The 15,514-nt window shown below is 41.8% G+C and overlaps 1 protein-coding gene across 1 annotated transcript in view; it reads right to left on the bottom strand.

Moving 5' to 3' along the window:
• The window catches only part of LOC306924819 (CUB and sushi domain-containing protein 3-like), a gene marked incomplete at both ends in the record, with an annotated part of 337,974 nt that overhangs the window by 64,935 nt on the left and 257,525 nt on the right, over window positions 1–15,514 (bottom strand). Inside the window, 5 exons of the mRNA XM_079503471.1 lie at window positions 4,496–4,669; window positions 6,795–6,980; window positions 10,169–10,342; window positions 11,590–11,763; window positions 13,302–13,475. Coding sequence (XP_079359597.1) covers window positions 4,496–4,669; window positions 6,795–6,980; window positions 10,169–10,342; window positions 11,590–11,763; window positions 13,302–13,475 — 882 coding nt within the window. The remainder of the gene's footprint in view (window positions 1–4,495; window positions 4,670–6,794; window positions 6,981–10,168; window positions 10,343–11,589; window positions 11,764–13,301; window positions 13,476–15,514) is intronic.

Genomic DNA, 15,514 nt, shown 5'->3' with positions numbered 1-15,514 from the left:
GCAATGCCATTAGCGCCTTCGCATACTGTGGTTTAGTTGTAATGCTCATCAATCATACCTCCTCCTCAAAATAATGCTCTATTTGGAATCAGGGTAAGGGTTCTGATGAGTGGTATTTGGCACTGATGCATAATCAGTATTCTATTCTTGTAATTAGCACTCATCAGCGAAACAAAAAAGGCACTAGATTTCCTATTCATGAATAGGACTGCGTTGAGTGTCTGGGTTATTTTGCATGCATGCATAATCATGCTGGATATATACAGCACCTTTCCAAAAAATTACAATATCATGGAAAAGTTGGTTTTACTTCCATAATTCCATTCAAAAAGTTTAACTTTCATAGATTATAGATTCAGTGCACACAACATAAATGATTTCAAGTATTTATTTGTTTATCTTTACACAATTTTGGCTTCCAGTTCATAAAACCCACTAAAACGGAATAAAAAAAAATGTGAATACTGTGAAGAAATCACCATTTACTGTGGCCCGGGAGTTAACTTGGTGCTAACAGGTTAACTTGATGCTTGCTATCAGCTCTTCTTTGTTTTAGGGTCTTGTGCCCCTCATTTCCCTCTTGATAATACCCCATAGATTCTCAATGGGGTTTAGGTCCGGCGAGTTGGCTGGCCAGTCAAGCACTGTGATGGCATGGGCATCTAACCAGGTTGTGGTGCTTCTGGCGGTATGGGCATGCAGGGGCCAGGTCCTGCTGGAAGATGAAATCTGCATCTCCATACGGATCCTCAGCAGAAGGAATCATGAAGCCTGTTAAAACATTCTGGTAGACTGTTGCAGTGACCTTGGATTTAAGAAAGCAGAGTTTACCAACACCTGCACTGGACATTGCACCCCAAATCATGACTGACTGTGGATATTTCACACTGGACCTCAAGCAGCTTGGATTCTGTTCCTCACCAGTCTTCCTCCAAACCCTTGGACCTTGATTCCTTCTGCTGAGGATCTGTATGGAGATGCAGATTTCATCTTCCAGCAGGACCTGGCCCCTGCATGCCCATACCACCAGAAGCACCACAACCTGGTTTGATGCCCATGCCATCACAGTGCTTGACTGGCCAGCCAACTCGCCGGACCTAAACCCCATTGAGAATCTATGGGGTATTATCAAAAGGAAAATGAGGAGCACCAGACCCAAAAGCAAAGAAGAGCTGATAGCAAGCACCAAGGAAACCTGGGCTTCCATAACTCCCGGGCAATGCCACAGGCTGATTGCCTCAATGCCACAGCGTATCGAGGGAGTGATGAAGGCAAAGGGATTCCCAGCCAAGTATTGAAGATTGACATTTCTGTTTTGAAAGTACCATGTTTTGATTGATTTGATGTGATCCTAATTTCTTAATGTGGCATTCAGATTAAAACCTTCATGCTCTGCAAAAACTGAGGAGTAAATGGTGATTTCTTCACAGTATTCACATTTTTTTAAATTCTGTTTATAGTGGGTTTTATGAGCTGGAAGCCAAAATTGTGTAAAGATAAACAAATAATAATTGAAATAATTTATGTTGTGTGCACTGAATATATATATATATATATATATTTCCCTATAGCATTCCCTATAGCATTTCCAGCAATGTTAAAGGTAGGGCAACAAATAAGGGCCAACTTCAGAATATTTACATTTACAAATACATATACTAGTACATATCCAGAGACAACATTATCAGTTTCTCTTTAAATACAATTGTATGGAGATGATTTAAAATGAAAGGTTCTCCATATCTGCTGAAAAAGCACAAACATAATTATGTCCTATACAGCAACAACAGCTGAAGACTGCCTTAAAATGCCACCATTGATAAATCGCTCAGACAGCTTAACGTTCATAAACACACAACACATTGATACAATAAAGTCCTTTAAAGTGAAAAATGCAAATACAACAATACACAGCCAGTTAACACAATATCAGCAATTTTGCAACTTCGCCCTGCTGTACAGTACAGTTACAGTAGGTCTGTGACTATGTTATGCACCCCCTTCAGCACCATGGACAGCGAAGGACATTCAGAGTTGAGGAAGAAGGAAAAAAATAAATGCCAGTGAAACACAGCAAACACAGCATGATTATGTAATAAAGTAATTTATGTAATGTGCAGATAACATCATCAATACTGCGGGCAGTTGCTTAATGTCAGCCTAGCTTGATTCAGTAAAGATTGCAAAGATTGTTGAACTTGTTGAACTGAATCGTCTAAACATTCATTAATTACAAAATGTTGGATTGAAGCCCTTTTGCGAATGCCAGTAGCATCAGTCGAGTTTTCTGTGGATGCAACAAGTTCTCACATGTTGCCCTTATTCATGCATAATGCAAAATAACCCAGACACACACACACACACACACACACACACACACACACACACACACACACACACACACACACTAGGGCTGCATGATATGGACAAAATTCACACGATATCGGTGTTAGCGTTAAAATTTAATTTCAAGTGTTGCAACATTGAAAATTATTCAGTGTGTTAGTGAGTTCGCTAACGCACTGGACCAGGGCTGATGATATATCATCATCCCCCGCCCCCCCCCCCCCCCCCCCCCCCCTCACACACACACACACACACACACACACACACACACACACACACACACACACACACACACACACACACACACACACACACACACACACACACACACACACACACACACACACACACACACACACACACACACACCAACAGGAGCTGAGTGGTGGTTTATTTTCCAAGGGGCACAAGCTAAAACAGAGTGGATCTGGCAAATACTTTTTATTGCACAGCACTGGATCTATGAGGTCATTACGACCCACTACTAACCGCTAGTCTCCCTATATCTGTCCTGCATTTCGTTTTTCTGGTTTTGATTTAAAGTGTGAATAAAAGTGTGTGTGTGTGTGTGTGTGCGTGCGTACGTGCGTGCGTGCATGCGTGCGTGCGTGCGTGCGTGCGTGCGTGAGAAGGAACTTCACTCACTCAAATTAGTGCAATGATTCTGCCTACACACTGTAGTTATGCCAATAGTGTTGATTGGACTCACATTTGGGACCTCTGGGGCAACATGTGAGAACTTGTTGCATCCACAGAAAAGACTGATGCTACTGGCATTCGCAAAGGGCTTCAATCCAACATTTTGTATAATTAATGAATGTTTAAGCGATTCAGTTCAACAAGTTCAACAATCTTTGCAGTCTTTACTGAATCAAGCTAGGCTGACATTAAACAACTGCCCGCAGTATTGATGATGTTATCTGCACATTACATTACTGTACATGTTATTTTTAAATTACTTTATTACATAATCATCCTTCCACCTCAACTCTGAATGTCCTTCGCTGTCCATGGTGCTGAAGAGGGTGCATAACATAGTCACATACCTACTGTAACTGTACTGTACAGCAGGGCGAAGTTGCAAAATTGCTGACATTGTGTTAACTGGCTGTGTATTATTGTATTTGCATTTTTCACTTTAAAGGACTTGATGGTATCAATGTGGTGTGTGTTTATGAACGTTAAGCAGTCTGAGCAATTTATCAATTTAAGGCACTTTAAGGCAGTCTTAAGCTGTTGTTGCTGTTTATGTATAGGACATAATTATGTTTGTGCTTTCTCAGCGGATATGGAGAACCTTTCCCGATTTAAATCATTTCCATAAAGAGAAATTGTCTCTGGATATGAACTAGTGTGTATATGTAAATGTAAATATTCTGAGGTTGGTCCTTATGTGTTGCCCTACCTTTAACATTGCTGGAAATGCTGGGGAATAATATATCGGTACTGAGGCTGCGTTCACTAAAAAAAGATCTGCTAAAATATAAGTTTGGATAAACCTGTAATACCTGTAATACCTTCCTCTGTTTCATGGTAATCGGGCACTGCATTCATGATTTGAGGCAATTTGTTCAAAACAGGCCACTCATGGAAACTTTGGAAGACCATCTTTAACCAATCAGGATGGAATATTAAAATAATGGGAGATACATCTTAATCACCATAGAGATAATCTGTACCAATGTGCGTGATGTTTGCACAAAATCAGGAGAATTATGGAAAAATGGGTTTAGCAAAAATCAGCTTCCTGGTGGCGCTGTAACAGGCCGATGTGAGAAATTTGGAGCATAGTTGTTTTTTTTTACTTGGTCTCCAAGGAGTATGCGTGCAAAGTTTCACGTCCAACGGTCCAACGGTGCCGGAGATTAGCTGCTCCCAGAAATCTGCCCTCACAATACTGTGAGTCACAGTATAACTCTACTATGTGGTCGATTTGAAAAATGTAGAGTGGCATTTCTTCCTTGGCCTAGCGGGAATGTGCGTGCAAAATTTCACAGCAATCGGTGCCGGAGATTAGCTGCTCACAGACGCACACATACACGCACGGATGGACAGGGGTGAAAACCTATTCTCGGCCATGCCTTCGGCTTGGCGGAAACGGTAACGATTTTGAAGCTTTTGTGGACGCTCGTGCGTGCATAAACAGTACCTGAGCAGTGGGGCAGTGGGACACTCCAATGTCCATTGAGCTGACAGGAGAGTGGTGAGTCTCCAATGAGCTGCCGCTCTCCAGAACAGGAGTAATGCACCGTGGAGCCGAAGGTAAACTTCTCCCCCACCATGACACCACCGGGAGGAGAACCAGGGTTTCCACAGTCCACCTCTGGAAGAGATAAAGAGAAGGGGTGAGGATTCCATGCTGCCAGTCTACAAGCCAATCTAAAAGCTCACAGTACTTTTGTTACATTTTGATACTAATACTTTTGTAAGTAAATGTTTAATTCTGGACTTGTACTACATGTAAAAGTCGGAGTATTTCTACATTGCAGTATTGATACTTTTACTCAAGTAAACAATTCAAGTACTTTTCCCACCACTGCATGCTGCCATGTCAGGATCAAAAGACAGTAAGACAGTAGGCAAATCAGAATCTGTTTTAGAATCTACTCTGTTATGCTGCAACTCTCATTTGGCTATAGTATATAGGTCTGAGTGGGAACATTGAATATATAACATCCTCTTTCCCCAGACATACAAATAAATCAAATATGATAGCGCTAAAGATACAAAATGCCTGAAGTCCTTGTAGGTTTTGTAGGGAAGAAACAAAGAAAACACTTTCTCATTACTTAATTATGTACACTCTTGTTTTAATGAGTTTTAGCAATTGTTGACAAAACTCATTTCTGTTCAGAGTCACCGAAGCCTGGAATAGAATATAAACATTTGATATAGCTGATACTACTGTGCAGCATTCAGTGTGACAAACTAATTGTAGTGTATCATAATATCATGAAATGAAGTGGTTCCCAGAACTTCCCACGCCTGTGTACAAAATGCAGAGGTTTACTTTAAATAATTTCACATGCTCTAACATGCTCTAACATGAATCTTGGCACCATCAGTCATTCAACACAACACTCAACGATGGCTTCCTCAGTTAACCCCAGTAGAGTAGTGGTGGCGGCTGTTTGTTTCTGTGAGATCATTAGTTATAACTGAAACAACTGGTCTCCATGTGGTCCTGTTATAGTTGGCCCATTCCTGGCCCATTAGGCTCACAACAACATAAGCAACCGGGATATCAAGCATCACACAGCTGCTGCTTCTCAGGACGGATAGTAACTTACTGTATCATTAAAACTCAAAGTTTTAAAAGTTTTGAAAGCAAAAGTCCATATCCACTCAAGTGGATATGAACCCCCCCCCCCCCCAGAAATGCTGTGCCTGCACAACCAAGTACTACCAATCTTACTTGAAATGTGATGTGATGTGATATCTTCTTATGCCCCCCCCCCACACCTCCCTCTGTTTATGCCCCCCCCCCCCCACCCGCCTCCCCTACCCACCACCTTTTCTTTTTTTCTTCTCGAGATGCAAGAAAGCTGAGGGCAGTGCCGAAGTATGGCTGCAGCTGTGTAGTTCTAATTGTTGTCTCTATCCCCCGTAACTGCAATGAGTGCCTGCACAACAAAGTATTTCACCCACTTTACTTGTAATGTGACAAATAAAGCTGATTCTGAATCTGATTCTGATTCTGACATGGTCAGTGGTCATGGTAGTGATTCTGACATGGTCAGTGGTCATGGTAGTGATTCTGACATGGTCAGTGGTCATGGTAGTGATTCTGACATGGTCAGTGGTCATGGTAGTGATTCTGACATGGTCAGTGGTCATGGTAGTGATTCTGACATGGTCAGTGGTCATGGTAGTGATTCTGACATGGTCAGTGGTCATGGTAGTGATTCTGACATGGTCAGTGGTCATGGTAGTGATTCTGACATGGTCAGTGGCCATGGTAGTGATTCTGACATGGTCAGTGGTCATGGTAGTGATTCTGACATGGTCAGTGGTCATGGTAGTGACTCTGACATGGTCAGTGGTCATGGTAGTGACTCTGACATGGTCAGTGGTCATGGTAGTGATTCTGACATGGTCAGTGGTCATGGTAGTGATTCTGACATGGTCAGTGGTCATGGTAGTGATTCTGACATGGTCAGTGGTCATGGTAGTGATTCTGACATGGTCAGTGGTCATGGAAGTGGGACTTCTGTATTATTTACAGTGGTTCTTTATTATCTACACTAAATACCTAGATATGGCTCAGCTGTAAAATGAATCAGCCTTTTGAACCACTGGACAATAGATGGAGAGAAAGACAGGTAGGCAGACAGACAGATACAATATAGTAGATCGCTCAATTGATGCATTTAGATGGATACATGGATAGGTACATAAGCAGACATGAATATATGACATGGAAATAGTTATAGAACCATCCATCCTACCAATGCATTCAGGCAGTGGTTTGTCCCAGTGTCCAGCCGGCTGGCAGGTGAGCACTGACGAGCCAAATAGATAGTATCCAGGGTTACAGTCATAGAACACCACACTGCCAAAGGTAAAGTTTCCATGCTCAATCTTACTCTCCCGGATGGAGTTGGCAGGGATACCTGGGTCAGTGCAGTTCACCACTGGGCAAGAAAGGAAAAAACAACAGCACAAATTATTTATGCCTTCATGAATTATTTAGCTTCATCATAACGGCATATTTTGCTGTAAGGATGTTTCAGTCAAGACACCATTTCTCAATATGTAATTCTGAGAAATTGTTGCCTGAGTTGCATATTGACGCCATAATTTCATGAAATGTATAATGAAGAGGCACTCTTCCCTAAAACATCAGTGCAGCAATAACAATTTAAAAGAGAATGCAGTCCTCTGCGGTTTATTTATCAATGATAATTTTAAGTGCATTTAGCATCGTTTCTTTTTATGCTCTCCATTGTCATGGAGAGCATCATAACAACAGTTACCAAAATCACCAGTTGCCCTGCATTACACATAAGTCATTTGTTATCGCATCAAATGGCCAATGAATGGCTCCTCATCCATTAGCTTAGTATAAATCAGTGCTGATTAAGCTGGTAATGTGTCAGATAATAGTGTACTGAATGCGGTTGGATTGCATCTGATATCTAGGCTACTGTACGTGTAGGCCTACTAGCACATGATGCAATGCTTAGACATGCAAGATAATATGGTGTTTTTTAATTAATTTGTGCAATGCAATTTGCTCAGGTGTATACAGTACAAGTTTAATTACTATCTACTATTATTAACTATCTACAGCCATTTACAGAGGACCTCTACCCCAATGTGAGTTATATGGGGCCACAAAACAAGTGACACTAAGTAACAGTTATGTGGCAATCATCTGCATAATTAACTTCTCTCTAAATATCACCACTGGGGATCTGACTTGTTTTTCCTTGAAGCAGTGTGGTCTCGAGTACTCGTAAATTTCAAGGAAAAAGCCATTTATATTTGTTCTACTGTAGCTCTGGCCATAACTGTTGTTGGCAGCAACCTATGGCCTTCATGGCCATGGAAACAGGACCAACACAGAAAGCTTCTCATTGCAATTTATTCTCGGGAGGCTGTGATACATACTGTAACATAGTGTACACTTTTTTTTTTGCTATTCCCATTGTGTATTCCAAACATGTCCTGTAAAACGTTTTGTTGCTGTAATAATCATGTACTGTACATGTTTTAAGACCTAAATAAACTATTCATTCATTCATTCATTTATTCATTCATTCATTAATAGTAATGCCAGACTATTATTTATGTATTTAATCCGTATAAACTTCATCTGGTTAGCTGTGACGTCATGTGGATCAATACATCATCATCATACTATACTTAACGAGCCGCTTATGGGAAATTGCAACCACACTTGCAATTTCCAATTTCTGTGCTGAATGACCTTTAGTGCATTTTAAGTGGTGTAGTGGTCAGAGTCAAATTAATAACAAAAAATGCCTGGACCTTGACAGCCTGTTGGGTTTTCCGACTTGGTTTGACTTATGTAAGAAGAATAATGACTGTCATCATATCCCTTCAAATGTCCAGCTCACATGTGCATTACAAGATTTATTTGACTAGCCATGGCTAATCTGATGACTAGTTCAATTTCATAATCCTTCAAAACTGATGTAGTATTATCTATACTGTCTATTGGATGAATGAATACAAGTATAGGAGAACGTTCTATTTATTTATATTTATCACATTGGATCCAGTACTGGAATAATACAAATTTGTGTCAACCAGGGTTAAACAAATGTACATAATATAGGCCTACTCTTGTACCCATACACAGGATGTAACAATAAAGACACCGTGCACCTTTTAATGGTGTTGCTGAACATTGAGTATTGGTCATGATTGATGAGTGATCATTATATTGCACATGGTGCTGGCTCCTGATTCATGTGCTCATCCTTGCTGGTGGTTCTTGAGTCATAATAACACTGCAGGAAGTGCTCCATCAATCCATTCCATCTCTAAAGATGTCTACAGACTTTATGATTAAGGCCATGTCAGATGAAAAGTTTCTCATTGTGAACGTCAAGCAGGGCTGACAGGTCGGTCCACGGAGTTCAAGGCTATGACCACTTTGTGACAATGTCCATTTATTTTAGAGCAACAACATTATCCCGGTGAGTGACCAATAGAGGGTATGCACGTGACATCATCATCAAACCAGGAAGTTATGCAGTAGGAACGCCTACTGTATGGCCTTGACAGCCCATACATCCACACAGAAAAGTCCTATCTGATTGCATTAAACAACGTTAAACAATGTTAAACTCACTTTGCATGTGGCTTTGCCACTCGATTTGCCATTCACTTTAAGCATGTGCATACTCTCAATTGAAGCACGTTGGTAATGACATGCATACTGACATTTGTTCGGTGTCAAAACGGTCAGTGTACCACTCAGCTGCCGCAGTAGGTTGTTCAACCTACAATAGGCCTAATCTCGATTAGTCGAATAGTCGACTAATCGATTGAGGGAGTCTCATTCGACTACCAGTCTCTTAGTCTAATCATGCAAAAAAAAAAAACATGATTCGACTGAGAGATTGTCCTAATTTGTTATATATTAATTAACAAATAGTTTGAAAGAAATAGGATAATTATATAACATGATGTATTGGGAGAAATCATGTTAAATCAGACATTAAGCAACCCCCGAAGCCCAAATGGTATGAACCTCATCAGTCTGGATACATCAGACTCCATTCAAATCATGCAAAACAACAACAACAACAAAGATATCCCCGTAGTTCCCTATAGTCGAATACCATTCGACTATAGGCGACATTTGGCCAATCAGATTCGACTATAAATTCTTCATCAGGGACAAGCCTACAGTTGGAGGCCATCGATATTGTCGTTTTCTTTTTGCTGAGGTTTGCGTGATCTGCGCAAAACCCCTTTTGGTGTTTTAAACATTATGTTATAATTTAGCTATTGAAAAATAGCAGATCTACAAGCTCATAGCGCGCCACCGAGTGGCGCGCTACGAGCTTGTAGGTCTGCTATTTTTGAAAAATCGTGAAAATATTTATTTCAGAAAACTGGAGGATTTAGAAGGATTTTTTTAAATTTTGAGGTCAGGCCTAAATGGGTCAAATGATAAGGGACAATATCGGTGGCACCCAACTGTAGGCAATATTTTACCTCCTTCACATTGCCTGGCATGTAATGGACAGAAAAGATGATACCTCTACATGTTGGTGGCTGCTGGCTCCACTGACGACTGGCCTGACACTGGGCCGTGGAGGGGCCCTCCAGGGTGTAGCCTTACCTCTACATGTTGGTGGCTGCTGGCTCCACTGGCGACTGGCCTGACACTGGGCTGTGGAGGGGCCCTCCAGGGTGTAGCCTTTGTTACACGCAACATTCACCACATCATTGTAGTTGAAGCCATCTCCTGTTGTGCGACCGTAGATGGGACTGCCTGGGTGGCCACATGTAACAGCTGGGGGTGACATGAGTGCACCAAGGGGTAGAGCCGGAAGGAAAGACATGAGGATCAAAGGGAGAGAGGTAAAGAAGAGAGGTAGGGGATGGAAGAGAGAGTGGGGCAGAGTGGAATAGAGAGGGAGAGATAGCATGTGTATGAGAGCATGCAAGAGACGGAGAATTCAATATAATTAATCAATAGGTGACGTAAAGTGACACTTATCATATGAATGTCATTATCATATCATTAACCTTATAGAGCACCATGGGAATTGCACATAATGACAGGGTTGATGGGAAAGGCTAAATGACACATCTAAATTGTGTCAATAGGTGAACATAAGATTGAACATTGCAAGCATACGAGCATGCCCTGTATAAGCACTAATGGTTAGCATAACACTCCAGAGGAATTCCAAGTGACTTTGGAGTGTCACAAGATAAGTAGAAAATACAGTACACCCTTTTAATAATGGATAATACTGTTACCTTTTTACCACACAGAAAAAAAATTATATCTAAAACTTACAGTAGGTCCCCTTGAATAATTCATGAGCTTCACTAATAAAATGTAATCATGTGGAGTCACACTGGTTGGGTACCACTGTTTTATTGCAACAGCGCACCAACAACAGGCTAAATTTAGAGTGCAGACAGGGTTGGCACTTGTAAACAGGTATTGTAAAGTTGGCTCTTGATCTCTCTGGCCCCCCCGCCTCTCTCACACACAGATTTCCCCTGTCTTTTCAATCCATCCACAACCACTCACTGTCGCTCATTCTATTCTATGCCTGCACAGCAATCACACACAGACACATGTGCACTATCTCTCCCTCTCTCAGTCACTCTCTCTTGACGACCGAGCTACACCGAGCTCGGTCTCATGTCTGTGAGTGTAATTTAATGTGCGCGTACAGTGCGTTTGGAAAGATCCAATGTATGTCAATGATACCGACTACACCAGACGTGTGGATAGCGTGCTCTAAAAATAAGATCGTTTCTATTTTTTGACATGCGTATAGCACCACTCGCATGTATGTTGTCTCCCAAATGGAGACAGTGGAGCAAATCTGCATGCGCCCACAGATCTGGTGTAGCCAGGAGCGTTTAGTGCGTGCACGGACTGTGCATGCGTCACGCGTACATTCTCTGGTGTAGCTCGGACGTTATTTCTCTCGGTCTCCAACAATCTTTCCTTCTCTCTTATCAACCCTCTCTTGCACTCAATCAGCCATGGAAGAGAAGCAGTATTAAAGCACTTACCGATACATGCTGGGAGTTGTCCGGACCAGTTGTGGTCCTGCTGGCAGATGCGTACTGAGGAGCCAATGAGCCTGAAGCCAGGGTTACACTGGTAAACAACCGTATCCCTGTAGCCAAAGTTCTCCCCAATCACCTGCCCATTAACTATCTGCTCTGGCACACCACAGTGACCAGCTGCAGGAGAGAGAGAAAAAGGAGAGAGAGCAAAAATGCTTTTAATTTAAAATTGTTTAACCTTTATATTTCTAGGTTACTCCTACCGAGTTCATAAATAGCTTCCACAAAGGAGACATGGCCACCATAACAAGAGCATGTGAAAGGGGAAAAGATTTTATTTATATGCGTTAAAAGAACAATAAAACCTTTGTTATTTCAACACATCACTTTTATAGCAGCTATATCACGCAGAATGATATATGCATATTACTACATCCATTTCAGAGGTCATTTCAGAATCAAAACATAATTGTATGACGACTACTGCTACTAAAGGGTATTCTATTCTAACTCTAACCCTAACAAAAAAATAATAATTAAATAAGCTGGAAGTTCAGTTCATATGAATTATTAACCTAGTATTTGCCCAACCCAACTTGTAGTGATAACTCTGATTAGCTTCTCTCATCTGGAGAAGACGCAGCGAAATTCCTCAAAATCTGTACAATACACTCATGCACATAATCGTATTACTTTCAGCTACAATAAATCCCCTTAAGAGAGGAGGAATCTTGCTGAGATTCCCACCGCCACTTAAACCATAGAAAATGTCCACTGACGGCGAATCTTATATCCCTAATTCATTCCTGCAACTCGAAATTCAGCTGAGGATTTTATTATCACACTCCCACACTTGAGGGCAGCCAGATCCAGTGAAGATTGTGCTGAAGTAGGCTACTATGCCGAGAGGTCCCCAGCTATGTTAACCCTGGCTGTCATATCACCAGACAAGAGAGTGGTGTCTTTCTTTTAATGAACCGAACCAATCTTGTGCTGAGCTGAGAGTGCAGGCGTCAAAGGGGTTGAGAAATGGACTAATGTACCTGCCAAGGAGGCCATCATGTTTTGAGATTGCATCCGGTTCCAACAATACTGTCACATTTCTCCATCCTTCTTACTTTTTCGCCTATCTTTCACTGTACTGAGCTGAGCTCAGCTGTGCTTAGCCATACTGCTTTTGCTTGTTTATGGATCCGATCTGTCACAGCAGAGGGAATCATGCTGGTAAAGCTTGGCAGACATTTGACGGTTTCAGGCCAGTCGCGACACAATGGCTGCGCTCTCATATTTAACATTTTGGAAAAACTAAATCTCACAAAGCGGCCATACAGTAGAGTACCCTGCTGCAAGTGAGCTAAGACAGTTGTACAAGAAGTGCTTGCATTTGTACTACATTTTTCAACTTCGCATCGGCTAAAGTACTACATCATGTGCTTGCCTTAAGGGAAATGTGAAATGGCATCATCTACTGCCAGTGCTAGAACACAATAGATATAATGCATTGTCTCTATTCTTCCAAAAGTGGTCATTGGCCATGCATGACTAGTAAGGGAAGCAATTACACTCTCTCGTTACCTACTGGAACTGGGTTTACTAAGGGCTTATAGGATTTTAAAAGAACACTCAGAACTATTTCTGAACAGATGTATAGTGTCACTTGATCCAGGCCATAGCTGTCTTTAACAGTTAAAGGAAATGTTTAGACCCTGCTTTACCCAGGCACTGTGTATCCATCCCACTCCATAGGCCGGACAGAAGACACTCCCTGACAGTGGAGCCGGTCAAAACATAGCCAAGACTGCAGCTAAAAATGGCAGAGGCTCCAAAGGTGGTCTGGGTACCAATCTTCTTCCCATTTGGAGGAGTAGGCAGGTCTCCACATGAAATTACTGATACAGGATGATGCAAAAGAGGGAAAGGAGCATGGAGAAAGAGGGAGTAAAAGAGAATGAGTGAAAGAATAAATAGAAAACAGAGGAAGGAAGAAAGACAAGTTAGCTGTCATCCTCTGAGTCAATGGGAGTGGGAAAGTAGAGTCATGTACCCCCATCTCACTGACCATAATGAGATATAAGAGTGACCTGTACTATTTCACTGGAGGATAATGATGGTGTTTGCCTTTGTCCCGACATCTTTCATCGCACCGGCTGGCTTTTCCTTTCACCAATACAGACACTATTCCACTAGTATGCCTTTCAAAGAACAGTTCCCATGGCAGCATAAAATAGGAGGCTTTTTTCACATCTGTGTATGTTTGTAGCTGATAATCAAGTGGATTTGGAGTACATATATGCTAACAGTCTATTTCAATATTGCATATTGCATGTACTGTAGTCCTATCATAATACATGTTATGTAATCGGAAGCAAATTACCAACTGTGTGGTGGCTACCTAATTTACCTAATTTACCTAATTTACCTAATTTACCTAATTTACCTAATTTACCTAATGAATATAATTAGCTAAATTCACAATAAACAGACAGAAGATAAATGTACATCAAAAGAGAACAATAAAAGATCAATCCATGCAATAGCAGGCATAAAAATACAGAACATACATAATACAATAATGACAGTTAGGAAAAGGCTTTAACATAAAGGTGGGTTTTCAGGAGAGTTTTAAATGTGGATATTGATTTTGCACATAGGGCATTCCAGAGAGTGGGGGCCCTGGTTGCAAAGGCCCTGCCGCCCTTAGTGACAAGCTGAGCTGTAGGGGTCTCCAGGAGGGCCTTGTCTGAGGACCTGAGTGGGCGCACAGGTTGTCTGGGCGCACAGGTTGTCTGAGGACCTGAGTGGGCGCACAGGCCTGTAGGGTTTCAGCATGTCGGAGACATAGCTGGGAGCCTGGCCATTCAGGGCTTTAAAAGTCAGAGTAAAAATGTAAAATCAATTCTGGAACGGGTAACCAATGGAGAGTAGCTAATATGGGGGTGATGTGGTCGCGTCTTTTGGAGTTGGTTAAAAGTCTGGCCAGTGAGTTTTGTACTAATTGTAGGCGGGATAAAGATATTTTGCAGAGACCGGAATAAATAGAGTTGCAATAATCTAAACGAGAAGAAATAAAAGTATGAATTACCTTTTCTAAGTCCATGGGTGACAGGATTTTTTTAAATTCTGGCTATATTCCTTAATTGGAAGTAGCATGTTTGGACGACACGTGTTATTTGGGGAGTAAAGGAGAGGCCAGAGTCGAACAGCACACCCAGGTTACGGGCCACCTCCCGGCCCTTGATGTCAGTGAGACAGGATAAGATACTGGACAGGTTACCGGAAACACCAGGTTGAAGGGGGATGTATAGTTGAGTGTCATCTGTGTAGCAGTGAAATTGAATGTTATGGTTGCGGATTATATTGCCAAGGGGGAGCATATATATGGAAAACAGGAGGGGACCAAGTATTGATCCCTGCGGTACCCCACAGGTGAGTGAGCCCGGAGAGGAAGAGGCATCCCCGATTACCACTGAGAAGGTTCTGTCCGTTAAATAGGAGCGGAACCAGTTCAGGGCTTCTCCCTCGATGCCAACCCAGGTTTCTAGGCGATTAATTAAAATAGAATGGTCGACTGTGTCGAAGGCGGAGCTAAGATCAAGGAGGATTAAAATTGAGCAGTTGCCCGAGTCCGCGGCAAGCAATAAATCGTTTGTAACCTTTAAAAGAGCTGTCTCTGTGCTATGGCATGCCCGGAAACCAGACTGGAAAACCTTGAAGATACTGTTAAAATTCATAAAATCGAGCAGTTGAGTGGACACAATCTTTTCTAAAAGTTTTGATAAAAAAGTTGTTGAGAATCATGGGGTCTAGCGAGGGTTTTTTCAATAGGGGTTGGACGAGGGCATTCTTAAAACATGTTGGGAAGGAGCCAGTGGATAGAGAGCAGTTTACGATGGCTAGGATATCGGGGCCGACAGTGTCCACGATCTCC

This window comes from Electrona antarctica (assembly GCF_951216825.1).
Source record: "Electrona antarctica genome assembly, chromosome: 6".
NCBI classification, from domain to species: domain Eukaryota; kingdom Metazoa; phylum Chordata; class Actinopteri; order Myctophiformes; family Myctophidae; genus Electrona; species Electrona antarctica.
The sequence above is the reverse complement of the archived record's forward strand: the minus strand, read 5'-3'. Positions and strand labels throughout refer to the sequence as shown.